Source organism: Sapajus apella, unplaced genomic scaffold (genome assembly GCF_009761245.1).
Source record: "Sapajus apella isolate SASKATOON/1434 unplaced genomic scaffold, GSC_monkey_1.0 scaffold22, whole genome shotgun sequence".
NCBI classification, from domain to species: domain Eukaryota; kingdom Metazoa; phylum Chordata; class Mammalia; order Primates; family Cebidae; genus Sapajus; species Sapajus apella.
The window spans coordinates 26,306,759-26,325,822 of NW_022436962.1; the positions used below are offsets into that span (position 1 = coordinate 26,306,759).

Here is a 19,064-nt window from a genome sequence, read left to right on the forward strand (position 1 = left end):
CAAAAAAAAAAAAAAAAAAAAAGAAAAGAAAAGAATATATAGGTGATCACAATAAGATGATTCACAAACAAGCATTTACTATTCAAAAAGACTCCAATCCATTGCAAATTAATGGAAAACCAATTCATAACTAGTTAAATAAAATCAAATAAGTATGGTTGCTTCTAAAAAATACACTAAAGAAGTATGAGATGAGCTGGTCACCAATGCGAGTCACTATTAGTCCATCAATTCAAAATTGGGGCTGAGCATGGTGGCTCACACCCTATAATCCCAATGCTTTGGGAGGCCAAACTGGGAGGACTACTTGAGGCCTGGAGTTCAAAACCAACCTGGGCAACATAGCAAGACCCTGTCACTACAAAATATTTAAATATTAGCCAGGTATGGTGGCACATGTCTGTTATCCTAGCTACTTGAGAGGCTGAGGTAGGAGGACAACTTGAGCCCAAGAGTTTAAGGTTGTAGTGAGTTAGGACCATGCCACTGCACTACAGCCTGGGTGACAGAGCAAGACCCTATCCCTGCAAAAATTGGATCAAATATTTTGACAATAAATTCAAAACTGATTTACCAAGGGAAAAAATAAAAAGCGAATTATAAATAATTTGACAGACAGTACACCCTCTATATCCAAGGGTTCTGCATCCAGGGATTCAAAGAATCTTGATGGAAAATATTTGGGAAAAAAAATTCAATTAAAAAAAATACACCAAGGCCGGGCGCGGTGGCTCAAGCCTGTAATCCCAGCACTTTGGGAGGCCGAGGCGGGTGGATCACGAGGTCAAGAGATCGAGACCATCCTGGTCAACATGGTGAAACCCCGTCTCTACTAAAAATACAAAAAATTAGCTGGGCATGGTGGCGCGTGCCTGTAATCCCAGCGACTCAGGAGGCTGGGGCAGGAGAATTGCCTGAACCCGGGAGGCGGAGGTTGCGGTGAGCCGAGATCGCGCCATTGCACTCCAGCCTGGGTAACAAGAGCGAAACTCCCTCTCAAAAAAAAAAAAAAAAATACACCAATAAAAAGTAATACAAATTTTAAGAAATACAGTGTAGGCTGGGCATGGTGGCTCATGCCTGTAATCCCAGCACTTCAGAAGGCTAAGATGGGTAGATCACTCAAGGCCAGGAATTCAAGATCATCCTGGCCAACATAGCAAAACCCTGTCTCTACTAAAAATGCCAAAAATTACCTGGGTATGGTGGCGCATGCCTGTAATCCCAGCTACTCAGGAGGCTGAGGCATGAGAATCGCTTAAACTTGGGAGGCAGAGGTTACAGTGAGCCAAGATGGCGCTACTGAACTTCAGGCTGGGCAACACAGCGAGGCCTGCCTATAATCCTAGCTACTCAGGAAGCTGAGGCAGGAGAATCACTCGAGCCCGGGAGGTGGAGGTTGCAGTGAGCTGAGATCGTATCACTGCACACCAGCCTGGGTGACAGAGTGAGACTCCCTCTCAAAAATAAGAAAGAAATACAGTGTAAAAACTATTTAAATCTTATTTACATTGTATTAGGTATTATAAGCAATCCAGAGATAATTTAAAGTATACAGGAGGATGTGTGTAAGGTTATATGCAAACATGATGCCATTTTACATAGAGAACTTAAGCATTTGTGGATATTCATGTGGGGCCCTGGGGCCAATCTCCTATGGATAGTGAGGGACGACTATATTATCTCCATATTCTCCTTTAATCAAGACTTTTCATTACTAATGCCATCTCCTTGGCAAAAAGAATATCCCTTTTTCCATTTTTACTATTAATTACTCTATTCCTGTCTGCCCTTATTGCTAGCTATTCTCTTCCCTTCTTTTTCCTTGTATAGCTGACTACAAACACAAATACTGGAAGGATGGTTAATCCATTACCAACACTGAACACAGAAAGTGTTCAATTATTTATTGATGAAGATGTCAAAAGTCTCTTATTCTATTCCCCTTCCTTTCCTTCCTCTCTCCCTCCCTTCAGCCCTAACCTTTTTTTTTTTTTTTTTTCCTTTCTTCTTTCTTTCCTGCTCTTTTCTCTCTTTTGCAATAAGGTCTGTTACCCAGGCTGAAGTGGAATGTCACAATCATAGCTCACTGCAGCTTCAAACGCCTAGGCTCAAGCGGTCCTCCAGCCTCAGCCTCCTGAGTAGCTAGGACTATGGGTGTATGCCACCAGACCCAGCTTTTTTGTAGACAAAATCTTGCTACATTGCCCAGGCTAGTCTTGAACTCTTGGCCTCAAGTGATCTTCCTGCCTCCCAAAGTGCTGGGATTATAGGCGTGAGCCACAGCACCTGGCTTTTTATTATATTCCTTATTGATTTTTTTTTTTTTTTTTTTTGAGACAGGATCTAGTTTTGTTGCCCAGGCTGGAGTGTAGTGGTGCAATCCCGGCTCACTGCAACCTCTGCCTCCTGGGCTCAAGTGATCCTCCCACCTCAGCCACTCAAGTAGCTAGGACCATAGGTGCATGCCACCATGCTTGGCTAATTTTTGCATTTTTTTTTTTTTTTTTAATAGAGACTAGGTTTCACCATGTTGGCCAGGCTTATTTTTCTTTCTTTCTTTTTTTTTTTTTTTTATATTTTTTATAGAGAGAGGGTTTTGCCATGTTGCCCAGGCTGGTCTCAAACTAATGGGCTCAAATGATCCACATGCTTCAGCCTCCCAAAGTGCTAGGATTACAGGTATGAGTCACCATGCCCAGCTCTTACTGAGTTTTTCTAAGGAGGTATCATAACGATTAAAAAAGAAAAAATCAAAGTGGACCCACTAAACGTTTGGCTTACCTGTGGATCTCGGTAGTCTTCCACACTTGAATCATCATCAGAATAGCTTTCAGTATACCTCAGTAAAAAGAGGGAAAAATGTTTTAAAGAATTTTTCTCTCACATCCTAAAAAAATTACTACCCCCAACAGGTAAATATATTCAGGCAAAATATTATAGTGGTTAAGAGTCCGAACTCTGGAATCAGAGAAATTAGGATTCAAAATCCAACTTAACCAGTTATTACTTAACCTCTCTAAGTGTCAGCTTTCTTATCTATAAAACAGAGATAATAAGTAATGTCTATCTCCCAAGGTTATTAAAGGATTAAATAAACACTTGCAAACTCCTTATGCATTTACAATATATAATAAATGCACAATAAATTATAGTTATTTTTATCCTAGCAATAAATAAAAGTGAGATACCAACTCCCTCAGGCCCAAGGGTCTCATTTAGGAACATCAGATTCAGATAGAGGGAATATTTCAGCAACTCATAATTAAGCACTCTGAGTAACAAATTCACAAAGTCAACATGACCAAACCATGTAACTAAATACAACTTCTCCAAGACTGTTCATGAGGGATGAAGGAGCAAATAAATCTCCTGTATCAAAAAAGAGCTATAAATCCTAAAAAACTACAAGCTGAGAATGTGGTCTTGATTCATTATAACTGAAAGTTGTTACCTAATAGCTTCAAGTAATTTCAGGACTCTGCTAGTATTTAATACTTCTTTAGAAATTATTTAAATAAGAAAGGCACTTTTTATTTTTTAAGTAAAAAGCTTTATACGAATGCAAGGAAATGCTATTATAATTAAGATATTAAGATACTAATCTTAGCCTGAGCAACCAAGGGAGACCCTGTCTCTACAGAAAAATTTAAAATTAGCTGGGCATGCTGGTGCACACCTGCAGTCCCAGCAACTTGGAAGGCTGAGGTGGGAGGATTGCTTGGGCCTGGGATATCAAGACTGCAGTGAGCCACAATTGTGCCACTGCACTGAAGCCTGGGTGACACAGTGAGACCCTGTCTAAAAAAAAAAGCAAATTCTTTATTCATTAAAATGTATCAATATTACTTAGGGGCATTTCTAATCAATGTTAATAAGTTATATTATTCAACTATTTGAAAAAAAAATAGTTTGCCTTATAATTTATGACAATACAAAAAAAAAAAAAAATCCAAGTGGATTAAAGAGTTAAATACCAGAAAGAAATAGGAAAAAAGTGTAAGTAATCACTTTACACACTCTTGTGAGAGATCTTAAGCATATTAACATAAACTAACAGGAAAAAGACTAATAGAATTGACTACATAAAAATGCAAAACTTCTCTAATCAAAAGACAGTATAAACAAAAATTAAAAGGGAAGTGGCAAAATGGGGAAAGCAGTTGTAATACATATAAAAAGAGGTAATATTTTATGCAAAGCCCTCCAACAACTAATGAGGAAAATTCAAATACCTCTCAAATGAAATAGAAAAAACCCATAAGCAAGCAATTCACAAAACAAGTATGAAATAACAAAAAACTAATCTCAATAATTATAAGATTACAAATAAAAATATAATCAAGGTTGGGTGCAGTGGCTCACACCTATAATCCCAGCACTTTGGGAGGCCGAGAGGGGCGGATCACGAGGTCAGGAGTTCAAGACCAGCCTGCCGAACATGGTGAAACCCTGTCTCTACTAAAAATACAAAAATTAGCCAGGAGTGGTGGTGGGTGCCTGTAATCCCAACTACTCAGGAGGCTGAGGCAGAAGAATTGTTTGAACCCGGGAGGCAGAGGTTGCAGTGAGCCGAGATCGCACCACTGGACTCCAGCCTGGGTGACAGAGTGAGACTTTGTCTCAAAATAAAAAAAAGATCAATATTTTGCCTATAAAACCAGCAAAGATTAAATAATAGTATAACTAAGATTGCAGGGATGCAAAGGAAACTTCTCTTTATACAAAGTTATTGGAAGTATAAACTCAGGCCACCTTTTTAGGAAGCCAAGCCCAAATGCAGTAGAAATCTCAAAAATATCAATCTTTGACCCCAGAAATTCCACCTCAAAAATTCAACATAGAAAAATGTAATGTGTACAAAGATATATGCAGTAAAGAGTTATATATTTTTATTTACTTTTTTTATTTTTTTGAGACAGAGTCTCACTCTGTCCTCTAGGATGGAGTGCAGAGGTGTGATCTCAGTTCACTGCAACCTCCAGCTCCGAAGTTCAAGCAATTCCCTTCCTGCCTCAGCCTCCCAAGTAGCCTGAATTACAGGCACATGCTACCACACCCTGCTAATTTTTGTAATTTTAGTAGAGACAGGGTTTCACCATCTTGGCCAAGCTGGTCTTAAACTCCTGACCTCATGATCCATCCGCCTCAGCCTCCCAAAGTGCCAAGAGGTATCATGACCAGTCAAGAGTTATTTATTATATAATAGTGTAATACAAATATCCATGAAAATGGAACTCGTTAAGAACATTATGATAAATCTAAATGAAAAAGACTGAGTTACAAATAGTAAAATAGGGCTATCATCCCAAATCCTGTAGACATTAAAAGGATAACAAGAAAATATTGCAGAAGCATTATGCCAACAAATACCACACCTGAGAGAAAATAAACAGATGATTAAAAAATACAATGTACCACAACTGACATAAGAAGAGATGTAAGGAAGAGTTGTATATCCAGCAAAACTAAAATTTATGAAAATCCTTCAGAAAAAGAAGACTCTGGGGGAAGTTGATTCTAGTCCTGGATGAATTGTGGGCGAACACTAACATATTCAAAAAAGAATTTCCATAATTCGTTTTCATAAAATAAAGAAAAACAAACACTTTCCCACTAATACCATGAGGCTGGTGAATCCCTAACAACAAAACCTGACAGACATTACAAAAATAAACAAAAGAAAATTCAGACCAATATGACACACAGATGCAAACATCGGTAGAAAAAGATTAATAAATTAAATCCAATTAATACCCTTTTTTTCAAAAGTTAGCTGGGCATGGTGGCAGGTGCCTGTAATCCCAGCTACTCAGGAGGCTGGGGCAGGAGAATTGCTTAAACCCAGAGGCAGTGGTTGCAGTGAGTTGGGCTCGTGCCATTGTACTCAAGCCTGGGTGACAAGAGCGAGACTCTATCTCTGTTACCCAGGCTGGAGTTCAGTGGCATAAACATAGCTCATTGTAACCTTCAACTCTGGGCTCAAGCAATCCTCCTACCTTAGCTTCCAAAAAAGCTGGGCTATAACCATGCACCACCATGCCTGGCTAATTTTTAAATTTTCTGTAGAGACAGAGTCTCACTATGTTGCCCAGGCTGCCAGTAATACATTAAAAATATAACATATCAGGACCAAGTAGAGTTTATCCCAGAAATGCAAAATTGGCTTAGTACTGGGAACCAGCATAATTCACCAAGTTAATAGACTAAAGGGGGAAGCCCATAATGAGATGTTTCAATAGATGCAGAAAAGCACTTAATAAATGCAATACCTATTCATGACAAAAATTCTCAGCTATCTAGGAATATTAGGAAACTTTCTCATTCTGACAAAGGACATCTACAAAAAAACCTAAAGCTAATGTCATATTTATAGTGAAATATTACCGAAAATTAAAGACTGACCATACCAAATATTGGCAATATGTGGAAAAAAAGTAGAGTTCTCATAAACTGCTAATGTAAGAAAGCAAAATGGTACAAACACATTGGAAAAAAGCGGAATTTCTTAAAGTTAAATATGCATCTATCACATGACACTGCTATTCCAATCTTAGATAGTTAACAAGGGAAATGAAAATACTGTCCACACAAAGACCTGGACATAAATGTTCATAGTAGCTTAATTTGTAATAGTCAGAAACTGGAAACAAACCAATTGCCCAGTGAGAGATAAACAGATAGGCCAGGCAAGGTGGTTCACACCAGTAATCCCAGCACTCTGGGAGTCCTAGGCAAGAGGACTGCTTAACCCCGGGGATACAACACTAGCCTGGCAACATAGTGAGACCCCCATTTTTACAAAAAATTAGAAAATTAACTGGGCATGGTAGCAGGCACCTGTAGTCCCAGGTACTAGGCAGGTGAGGTGGGAGAACTGCTTGAGCCCAGGAGGTAGAAGCTGCAGTGAGTCGTGATCATGCCACTCCACTACATTCTAGCCTGGGCAACAAAGTGAGACCCTGTCTCAAAAAAAAAAAAGCCCAAAACAGATAAACAGATTAAAATAATTGTGGCATGTCCATACACACTCATCAATAAAAAGCAAGCAATGAACTATTGATTCATACAACATTGATAAATCCCAAAATCATTATGCTAAGTGAAAGAATGAAAGAATCCAGATTTTAAAAGTATGATTCCAAGTAAAATTCTACAAGATGCAATGTAACGTACAGTGACAGAAAGCAAATCAATGGTTGCCTCAAGCTGGGCGCTGTGGCTCACATCTATAATCCCAACACTTTGGGAGGCTGAGGCAGGCAGACTGCTTGAGCCCAGGAGTTCGAGACCAACCTGAGCAACATGGCAAAACCCTGTTAATACAAAATATTGGGTAGGTGTGGTAGCATGTGTCTGCTGCTCCCTGGGAGGCTGAAGTAGAAGAATCAAGTAACCTGGTAAGTTAAGGCTGCAGTGAGCTGTGATGGCACTCCAGCCTGCGCTCCAGTTGGGTGACGGAGTAAAACCTTGTCTCAAAAAAAAAAAGGTTACTTAGAAACAAGAGTGGAGGGAAAAATGAATTGCAAAGGGGAACAAGAAGACTTTTGATATTTATGGAAAGGTTCAGTATCTTGTTTATCGTGATGGTTCAATAAGACATGAGCACAGTGGCTTACATCTGTAATTCCAGCACTTTGGGAGGCGGAAGCGGGGGAATCACCTGAGGTCGGGAGTTTGAGACCAGCCTGACCAACATGGAGAAACCCTGTCTCTACTAAAAATACAAAAATTAGCTGGGTGTGGTGGCACCCACCTGTTGTCCCACCTACTAGGGAGGCTGAGGCAAGAGAATCACTTGAGCTTGGGAGGCAGACGTTGCGGTGAGCTGAGATTGCGCTACTGCACTCCAGCCTGGGCGACAGAGCAAGACTCTGTTTCAAGAAAAAAAAAAACCCTCAATACTATTTCTGAAACAAAATTAATTGGCACCTTTTTATATATCTGACGTTGTATTAGGGCAGAAAAAGAAGGTAATAAGACAATACTGTTGGTAATGCAAACAAGTAAGCAAATAATTTCAATGGCATATGATATGATAAGGATTATAACAAATATCTGTAACTAGAAGCTAAGGAAATGTTTTAAAAGGAGTCTTAGGTCTAATAAAGGCAGCAACATTTCAACCAATTATTGAGGGCTGAGTGGGAGTTTGTGAAAGGGAAATGATACTCTAACTCAACAAAATCACCCATACAAAGGTACAGTCAAAGAGAATTTGATCTCTTTGGGGAATAGAGAACATTCAGTATGGCTGAAGTAAAGGTCTGAAGAGGCTAGTTAAATATTACGCAGGGCTTTGTTGGCAATGCAGAGCCACTGAAAGTTTTACAAGAAGGAATGTAATGTGATAAAGTTCACTGTTTAAAAAAAAGTGCATTTTGTATACTTACTCATTATCCTCTTCACCATGTCTTGCTCTTTTTGCCAAATGTTCATCTTCTAATTCTGTTAAATTCTTAAGTTCCTTCTCACTACTAATTATGCTAAATACTGAAACAAAAAGAAAAAAAATGCTATGAGCTAAAACAATTATTTGTATAACTTTATTGATAATTGAGCTCTAACAATAAGACTCACCTTTTTCTACCTGAATCCTAAAAGCATTTCTTTTTCTTCGACCATAGTCTATACTGAAAAAAGAAAAGAAGTTTAGCATAGTAGTCTCCACCAATATTTTTCCATTAAGCTCAATCTAAATGGACCAAATTTGCATGAATATTTAATTATGTTACAGTATAGACACTTGCCAAAAACCCATTTTCAAACTTCTAAGTTTATGTATTTACTATTGTGAGCTTTCTCCATTTTTTCCCTTTTAACTAACCTTTTTTGCTTCAAATATTTTTAAAATTTCAAACTTTGAAAAAAAAATTTCAAACTTATTAAAAATATGAAAGAAATAATGTAGTCAACACTCATATATTCTTTACCTATAGTATTCTCAAACTGCCGTACTTACTTTACTTATCTCTGTGTAGAAATTTTTTTGGAGGGGTAGGGGAGAACCATTTGAAAATAAGTTCTAGGCCAGGTACAGTGGTTCATGTCCATAATCCCAGCACTTTGGGAGGCCAAGGTGGGAAGATCACTTGAGCCTAGGAGTTTCAGACCACCCTTGGCAACACAGGGAAACCCTATCCCTACAAAATATAAAAAAATTAGCTGGGCATGGTAGTAGGTGGCTGTAGTCCCAGCTCCTTGGGAAGTTGAGGTGGGAGGACAGCGTGAGTCTGGGAGGTGGAGGCTGCAGTGAGTGGTGATTGTGCCAATGCACTCAGCTTGGCCAACAGAGCAAGACCGTCTCAAAAATAATAATAATAAATTAAAAAACTAATAAGAAAACAAGTTACAAACACTTCATCTCAAAAATTCTCAGCATGTATCTCTATTAAAAAAAAAGGCTACCCGAATAGCTACAATACAATCAACACAAATAAGAAATTTAATATTGGTAAATTATCGGCCAGGCGCGGTGGCTCAAGCCTGTAATCCCAGCACTTTGGGAGGCCGAGGCAGGTGGATCACGAGGTCAAGAGATCGAGACCATCCTGGTCAACATGGTGAAACCCCGTCTCTACTAAAACTACAAAAAATTAGCTGGGTATGGTGGCGCGTGCCTGTAATCCCAGCGACTCAGGAGGCTGGAGCAGGAGAATTGCCTGAACCCGGGAGGTGGAGGTTGCGGTGAGCCGAGATCGCGCCATTGCACTCCAGCCTGGGTAACAAGAAACTCCATCTCAAAAAAAAAAAAAAAAAAAAAAAAAATTGGTAAATTATCTAATATATAGTTCGTATTAAAATTTCTCAAATTATTGCCGAAAAATGGTCTTTAGAGTTGCTTTTCTTTAACCCAGAGTCTAGTCAATGTTCATGCTTTTATTTGGTTGTTGTGCCTCCTTTGACTCTTTTAACTTGTAATAATCTCTTCACCTTTGTGGATGTAACACTGATATTTTTGAAGGATCCAGGCCAGCTAATTTATAAAATGTCCCACGATCTGAATTTATTTTCTGTCTCCTCATTATTAAATTCAAGTTAAACATTTTTAGCAAGACTACCTGCTAAAAATATAAGTGAAAGTTTGATGAGTTGGCTGGGTGCGGTGGCTCACACCTGTAATCCCAGCACTTTGGGAGGCTGAGCAGGGCGGATCACAAGGTCAAGAGATGGAGGCCATTTTGGCCAACATGGTGAAACCCTGTCTCTACTAAAAAATACAAAAATTAGCAGGGCGTGGTGGCACGTGCCTGTAGTCCCAGCTACTTGGGAGGCTGAGGTAGGAGAATCACTTGAACCTGGAAGGCAGAGGTTGCAGTGAGCCAAGATCTCACCACTGCACTCCAGCCTGGTGACAGAGCGAGACTCCGTCTCAAAAAAAAAAAAAAAAAGTTTGATGAGTTACAGAATATTTATATAATCTTAAAATATCTTCTTATAAATTATTAATTTCAAATTAATTTAGTGGATTGATCAAAACTAGCATTATGGAATAAATAACACCACAGATATTCTGTGTCTTTTGAAGTCACATTGCTTCTCTGGTGTTTCCTTCCAAAAACATACAACCTGATTCCAACCATGTGGAAACAGCAAAAAAAAAAAACCCAAATTGAGAAATATTTTGTATAGTAACTACCTATAGTCTTCAAAAATGTAAAGATTATGAAAAATAAAAAAAGGTTGAGGAACTGTTCCAGATTAAAGGAAACTAAAAAGCAAAACAAGCATAATTTAGGGGTTGGATTTCAGTTCAGGATAAAAAATTCCCACAAAACAATAGCTATAAAGAACATTATTGAGACAGGCAAACTCTGAATATGAATGGTGGATTCAGTAACATTATTGAATCAAGATTACATTTTCTGGTTTTAATAAATAAACTGTGGTTATATAATAAAAGCCTTTGTCCTTAGGGAATAGCTAGTATGCACAGTATGCATGGATAAAGGCACATTCTGAGTAAGGAATATATGGGTGTTCTTTGCACTATTCTTTCAATTTTCCTGTTTATAAAAATTCTTGCCAGTGTGGTGGCTCACACCTGTAATCCCAGTACTTTCAGAGGCCAAGGAGGGTGGATCAATTGAGGTCAGCAGTTTGAGACCAGCCTGGCCAACATGGTGAAACCCAGTCTCTACTAAAAATACAAAAATTAGCTGGGCATGGTGGTGGGCACCTGTAGTCCCAGGTACTTGGGAGGCTGAGGCAGGAGTACTGCTTGAGCACAGAGGCAGAGGATGCAGTGAGCAGACGTCGTGTCACTGCACTCCAGCCTAGGTGACAGAGTGAGACTCCGTCTCAAAAAATAAATAAATAAATAATAAATTTATTTTTGTTTTTGAGACAGGGTCTCATTCTGTCAGTCAGGCTGGAGTGTAGTTGTGTAATCAGAGCTCGCCGCAACCTCAACTTCCCAGTCTCAAGCAATCCTCAGCCTCCCGAGTAGCTAGGACAACAGACATGTGCCAGCATGCCTAGTTAATTTTTCAATTTTTTTTGTAGAGATGAGGGTCTCACTATGTTGTCCAGGCTGGTATGGAAATTACATAAAAACACAAAGTTTTAGATGTACTAAATCACGATCATTAAAAAAGACAACTTGGGGGCTAGCGCGGTGGCTCATGCCTGGAATCCTAGCACTTTGGGAGGCTGAGGGAGGAGAATTACTTAAGCTCAGGAGTTCAAGACCAGCCTGGGCAACATGGCAAAACCCCATCTCTACAAAAAATACAAAAAACTAGTGGGGCATGGTGGCACGTGCCTTAGTCCCAGCTATTTAGCGGCTGAGGTGAGAGAACCACTTGAACCCAGGGGGTTGAAGCTACAGTGAACGGAGATTGTGCCACTGTATTCCAGCCTGAGTGACAGAGTGAGACCATGTCTCAAAAAATAAAAACATAAAAATGCAGCCAGGCGCGGTGGCTCATGCCTGTAATCTCAGCATTTTGGGAGGCCGAGGCGGGTGGATCACCTGAGGTCAGGAGTTCGAGACCAGCCTGGCCAACATGGCGAAATCCCGTCTCTATTAAAAAAAAAATATATATATATACATATATATATATATATACACACACACACACACACAAATATAAAAATTCAAAATTAAATAAAGATGTAAAAATGATTTTAGTTCATGAGCCATACAAAACAAGGTGGTAGGCAAGAACTGGTTTGACGGCCATAGTTTGCCAACACCTGGATAAGGGAAGATGGCAGATAGATGTAGGAAGCATATCTAAAAGCTGAAACAGGCCAGGCGCAGTGGCTCATGCCTATAATCCCAGCACTATGGGAGGCTGAGGCGGGAGGATCACTTGAGGTCAGGAGTTCAAGACCAGCCTGGCCAACATGGCAAAACCCTGTCTCAACTAAAAATACAAAAATTAGCTGGGTGTGGTGGCGTGTGCCTATAGTTGTGGCTACTCAGGAGACTGAGGCAGGAGAGTCACTTGAACCCAGGAGGTAGAGGATGCAGTGAGCAGAGATTGCACTGCTGCACTCCAGCCTGGATGACAAAGTGAGACTCCATCTCAAAAAACAAACAAAAACAACATATATATAACATGTTCTACACATGTATCCCATAACTTAAAGTATAATAAAAATAAAAAAGGGAAAAATCAGAGCTTGCCATAGCTCTGCTCAAAACCTTTCAGTGGCGTCACAGATATCCAGAGTAAAACTGGTCTAAAGAGACCTGCATATTGATTTCTGAAATCCTTGCAGGAAAAAAACAAAAAAAAGCCCTGCATATTCTGGCCTCTATTGTCCTAGTTTACTTTTCCTCACCTGTCCTAACCACACAGATCTTCTCAAACATGCCAAGCACAGGACCTTCGTTCTTGTTGTTCATTTACTCTGAATTACTCTTCCTCTGGATGTTCCTATGTCCCACAACTTGCTCCTTCAGTTTATTCAGTTTTCGGAGCAGTGACTCCTAATTACTGGATCTGGTGGGCCCTTCTCTGTCCTTACACTTGACTGCTTTTTGGCATTTGACATTGTCAGTTTTCCTCTATAGTTCTATAGCTTTCATTTTGGTTCATTATAAAAGTACAGATTTGATATCCCTTATTCTAAATGCTTAAGACCAAAACACAAAAATTAGCCGGGCATGGTGGTGGGCACTAGTAGTCATAGCTACTCAAGAGGCTGAGGCAGGAGAATCACTTGAACCCGGGAGGTGTAGGTTGCGGTGAACTGAGATTGTGCCACTGCACTCAAGCCTAGGTGACAGAGCGAGACTCTGTCTCAAAAAAAACAAAAAAAAGGCCGGGCACGGTGGCTCACGCCTGTAATCCCAGCACTTTGGGAGGCCGAGGTGGGTGGATCACGAGGTCAAGAGATCGAGACCATCCTGGTCAACATGGTGAAACCCCATCTCTACTAAAAATACAAAAAATTAGCTGGGCATGGTGGCGCGTGCCTGTAGTCCCGGCTACTCGGGAGGCTGAGGCAGGAGAATTGCCTGAACCCAGGAGGCGGAGGTTGCGGTGAGCCAAGATCGCGCCATTGCACTCCAGCCTGGGTAACAAGAGTGAAACTCCGTCTCAAAAAAAAAAAAAAAAAAAGAAATATGGACCCTGAAGGCAATTCTGGTGAGGGCTCAGAAAGATAAGAGAGGAGCTATAGAGGAAGTTTCTATAGTTATATACACAGACAGAGAGAATACTAGTAGAAATATGAATGTTAAAGATGCTTCTGGTGAGCTCTCAGACAGCAATGAGAAGCATGTTTTTGGAAACTGGAGGAAAGGCAGTCCACGTTATGAAGTGGCCAAGGACTTGTGTTTTACTGTTTTTAAAAGTAGAACTTGTAAGTGATGAGTGTGGATATTTCACTCCGATTTTCAAGCAAAGTGTTGAGGTGTGGCCTGATTTCTCCTTGCTGCTTATAGTGAAGTTTTATGGTATAGAGAGAGATAAAGAAGGAATTGTTAAACAAAAAGGAAACCAGAACCTCAAGATTGGAAAATTCTGTCTATCCATATTGTAAAAAATGAAAAAGCATAATCTAGAGAGAACATCACGGGTATGGAGGGACTACGATTTGCTAAAGGGATTACCAGCATATGACTTACGGATCCAGTCAGCCATCTCGGCAGAAGCCAGGAATAGGGATGGGTTAAAGCAACAGAAACACTGCCAGCTTGGACTGAAGGGACAGAGATGGGGATAAAATTAAGGAAGGCTGCTGGACTTCCAAGATTCTATAAGACAGGGGAATAAAACTACTTAACTGTGAAGACAAGTTATCCTTCAAGAAAAGGGAAAAATGACCCTTAAGGAGGCTCAAAAGAATGCAGGGCTGCCACTGTCAACACAGACCCAGAGGGCACAGGTCCAGCAGGTGGGGCTGTCTCCTCCTAGGTACCACAGGGCAGGATCACCATCCTACTGCGCCCACAGGGCAGAGCATCAGGCCAAAGAAGATCATTCTAAAGCCTGAAAATCTAATGAAATTTGTCCTGCTTGGTTTTGGACTTGCTTGGGACCCATGACCCTTTCTTTTTTTCCAATTGTTCTCTTCTAGAATAGGAATGTCTAACCTATGCCTATGCCTGTCCCGCCATTGTACAATCGTGCATCACTAAACAATGGAGAAACATTCTGAGATGCGTATCATTAAGCATTTTCATTGTGTGAAAACAAAAATAAGTAAGAGTGTACCTACACAAACCTAGATGGTATAGCCTATGATACACCTAGACTTCACGGTATAGCCTATTGTGCCTACAAACCTATACGGTGTATGACTGTACTAAATACCATAGGAAACTGTAACACAATGGTATTATGTATTTAAACACAACTAAACACAAAAAAGGTACAGCACAAATATGATGTAATAATCATATGGGATCACCATCATACATGAGGTCCATCACTCACTGAAACATTGTTATGCAGCACATGCCTGTATTTTGGAAGCAAATAACTTGTCTGGTTTCACAGGTTAATAGACAAAGAACAATTTTGCCCTAGGATAAATCAAACCTTGAATCTCAGCCACTACCGATCAATTTAGATGATATATTTTTTTTTTTTTTTTGAGACGGAGTTTCGCTCTTGTTACCCAGGCTAGAGTGCAATGGCGCGATCTCGGCTCACCGCAACCTCCGCCTCCTGGGTTCAGGCAATTCTCCTGCCTCAGCCTCCTGAGTAGCTGGGATCACAGGCACGCACCAGACAGGGTCTTGCTCTGGTACGCAGCTGGAGTGCATTGATGCAATCATAGCTCACTGCAACCTTGAACTCCTGAGCTCAAGCGATCCTCCCACCTCAGCCTCTTGAGTAGTAAGGTTGATGCCACCATACCCAGCTAATTATTTCTATTTTTATTTTGTAGAGATGAGGTCTCACTATGTTGCCCAGGCTGGTTTTGAACTCTATGGCCTTAAGCCATTGGCCTCTAAAAATGCTGAGATTATAGGTGTGAGTCCTTGCATCTGGCCTGACTTAGATGATATTTAGATGAGAGTTTGGACTTAAGAGTTGATGCTAAAATAAGTTAAGACTTTTGGGGCTTGTGGAATAAAATGAATGTATCTGCACATGAGAACGACACGAATTTCGGGAGTCACAGGACAGAGTCCAATAGGTTGAACTATGTTTCCCTTAAATTCTTATGATGATGTCCTAACCCCCAGTACCTCAGAATGTGACTGCATTTGGAGATAGGGCCTTTAGAAATAATTAAGGTATTCTTGGCTGGGTGAGGTGGCTCACACCTGTAATCCTAGCACTTTGGGAGGCTGGGGTGGATGGATCACCTGAGGTCAGGAGTTCGAGACCAGACTGGCCAACATGGCAAAACCCCATCTCTATTAAAAATACAAAAATTAGCCAGGCATGGTTAGCGCACGCCTGTAATCCCAGCTACTCAGGAGGCTGAGGCAGGAGAATTGCTTGAACCCAGGAGGCAGAGGTTGCAGTGAGCAGAGATCGGGTTACGACACTACAGTCTGGGTGACAGAGCAAGACTCTGTCTGAAAAAAAAAAAGACTCAAGAAGCTAGCTGGGCATGCTGGCTCATGCCTATAATCCTAGCACTCAGAGAGGCCAAGGTGGAAGGATCACTTGAGGTCAGGTGGTCAAGACGAACCTGGACAAATACAGAAAGGTCCTGTCTCCACAAAAAATAAAAATAAAAATTATATTAAAAAAAAAAGAGTTGGGAAACTCAGGAGATCATACCTGTTGGTGATGGTTTTAATTTTCTTTCTTTCTTTTTTTGAGACAGTATCTTGCTCTGTCTCTGAGGTTAGAGTACAGTGGCATGACCACAGCTCACTACAGCCTTGAACTCCTGGCTCAAGTGATCCTCCCACCTCCGCCTTCCAAGTAGGTGGGACCACAGGTGCACACCTCCAAGCCTGGCAAATTTTTGTATATTTTTTGTAGAGATGGGATTTCACCATGTTGCCCAGGCTGGTCTCAAACTCCTGGGCTTAGGCCATCCTCCTACCTCATCCTCCCAAAGTGCTGAGATTATAGGCATGAGCCATTATACCTGGCTCAGTTTTAATCTTCTAATGAAGCAGGAAAGAAAGTGATATAATAACATCTCTATCTCTTGACCTGGCTATGAGGTACTGAAAGATAAGCAGTGACTATTTCCCGTAATACAAAAATCATCTTACTGCACATAACAGGTACTTGATAAATGTTTGCATAACCAAATTGAGTTCCAAGATTATGGATTGGTGAACTAATGCCAGCAGCTATTGATATCAATTGGAAATTTAAGCAGGATATAAACTTTTAAAATGGTAAAGGGGAAAGAAAAATCCAAGGATCTGAAAACTACATTTCTTTACCTGTACATTCTTTGTAAATCAGATGCTAAGACTCCAATGTCCACATATTTGCCACATTTGTTACTGGTAAGGTACTAAAACAGAAAATATAACAAATATAAAACACTCAATATTTCAAACTCAGTGGTTTTAATCAACAGATTGGGCTATTTGAACACATTATACTTTAATATAAACTCTTCATTAATAAAACATACCAGAAACATAAATAAAAGTAACCAAATAATTGTCAAGTCTGGAATCAGAAAATTTAATCAACATTATTAATCACTATAACACAATACTAATAATTACTAGAATAGTTATAAGGCAGTAAGTGAGGGCTTACTTACTAATATGCCAGGTTTCAAAACAAGCCCAGAACACTGCAATAAACTCACCAGGACACCAGGGGATATTTTAAACTTCAGGGAACACAGTGACATTTGACATCTGTCAGACATTGCAGGAACTACTAGCTTGAGGCAATTTCATTTCGATATTAAATCACCTTTTGGCTGGGTGTGGTGACTCATACCTGTAATCCCGACACTTTGGGAACCCAGGAGTTCAAGACCACCTTGGGCAACAAAGTTTGACCTTGTCTCTACAAAAAAATGTGGTGGCTTGTGCTTGTAATCCAGCATTTTGGGAGGCTAAGGTGGGAGATCGCTTGAGCCCAGAGTTAGAGGTTGCAGTGGGCTATGATAGAGCCACTGCGCTCCAGCCTGGGCAACAGAACAAGACCTTGTATCAAAAATAAATAAGTAAAATAGGCTGGGTGTGGTGGCTCACAACTGTAATCCCAGCAACTTTGAGGGGCAAAGGCAGGAGGATTGCTTGAGTCCAGGTGTTCGAGACGAGCCTGGGAAAGATGGTAAAATATCATTTCTACAAAAAATTTAAAAATTAGCCAGACATGGTGGTATATACCTGTGGTACCAGCTACATGGAGGGCTGAGGTGGGAGAATCTTTTGACCCCAGGAGTTTGAGGTGGTACTGAGCAGTGTCACAACACTGCACTCCAGCCTGGGTGACAGAGGGAAACCTGGTCTCAAAAATAAAAAATTAAATTAAATGTATAGCTAAGTGAAACCTATTTAAAATATTGTATAAGATTACCTTTAGGCTATGCGTATAAAGTGAATATGAAACATAAATAAATTTAATGTTTAACTTGGGTCCCATCCCCAGATATCTCATATATACATAAACATTCCAAAATCTGAAACATTTTTTGGTCTTAAGCATTTAGAATAAGGGATATTAAATCTGTACTTTTATAATGAACCAAAGTGAAAGCTATAGAAGAACAATGACAATGTCAAATGCCAAAAAGCAGTCAAGTGTAAGGACAGAGAAGGCGCCACCAGATCCAGTAATTAGTAGTCACTGCTCCAAAAACTGAATAAACTGAAGGAGTAAGTTGTGGGACGCAGGAACATCCAGAGGAAGAGTAATTCAGAGTGAATGAACAACGAGAACAAAGGTCCTGTGCTTGGCATGTTTGAGAAGGTCTGTGTGGTTAGGACAGGTGAGGAAAAGTAAACTAGGACAATAGAGGCCAGAATATGCAGGGCTTTTTTTTGTTTTTTTCCTGCAAGGATTTCAGAAATCAATATGCAGGTCTCTTTAGACCAGTTTTACTCTAGATGTCTGTGACGCCACTGAAAGGTTTTGAGCAGAGCTATGGCAAGCTCTGATTTTTCCCTTTTTTATTTTTATTATACTTTAAGTTATGGGATACATGTGTAGAACATGTTACATAGGTATACATGTGCCATGATGGTTTGCTGCACCCATCAACACGTCATCTACATTAGGTATTTCTCCTAATGCTGCCCCCCGCACTGCAGCCTGATTTTTCCCTTTAAAGGGATATCTTGGCTGTGCATGGTAGCTCACACTTGTAATCCCAGCACTTTGGGAGGCCAAGGGGAATGGATCACCTGAGGTCAGGAGTTCGAGACCAGCCTAGCCAACATGGTGGAACTCTGTCTTTACTAAAAATACAAAAATTAGCCAGGTGTGATGATGTGCACTTGTAATCCCACCTACTTGGGAGGCTGAGGCAAGAGAATCACTTGAACCCAGGAGGCAGAGGTTGCAGTGAGAAAAAAAAAAAGGTGTTTCTGGCTGCTTTGTGGGAAATAGGCTTTAGGTAAAAGCAGAATCAGAGAGATCAGTTAGGAGGCTATTGCAATAGTCTAAGGTAGAGACGATAGTTTGGATTAAGATGGTTAGAGGGGCCGGGCGCGGTGG

The 19,064-nt window shown here is 40.3% G+C and overlaps 1 protein-coding gene across 6 annotated transcripts in view; it reads right to left on the minus strand.

Annotated features, from left to right (window-relative positions):
• Window positions 1-19,064, minus strand: part of NVL (nuclear VCP like) — a 97,363-nt gene that overhangs the window by 76,277 nt on the left and 2,022 nt on the right. For 4 of the 6 annotated variants that reach the window (XR_004272265.1, XM_032289374.1, XM_032289373.1 and 1 more), the window contains exons 2-5: window positions 16,823-16,896; window positions 8,581-8,633; window positions 8,394-8,493; window positions 2,785-2,842 (exon numbers count right to left, since the gene is read on the minus strand). Coding sequence is in view for 3 of the 6 variants with exons in the window: in XM_032289374.1 (XP_032145265.1) it covers window positions 2,785-2,842; window positions 8,394-8,493; window positions 8,581-8,633; window positions 16,823-16,896 (285 nt within the window). In the remaining 3 variants the exon portion in view is untranslated. The remainder of the gene's footprint in view (window positions 1-2,784; window positions 2,843-8,393; window positions 8,494-8,580; window positions 8,634-16,822; window positions 16,897-19,064) is intronic. The other 2 variants (XM_032289376.1, XM_032289375.1) reach the window with 2 other exon arrangements.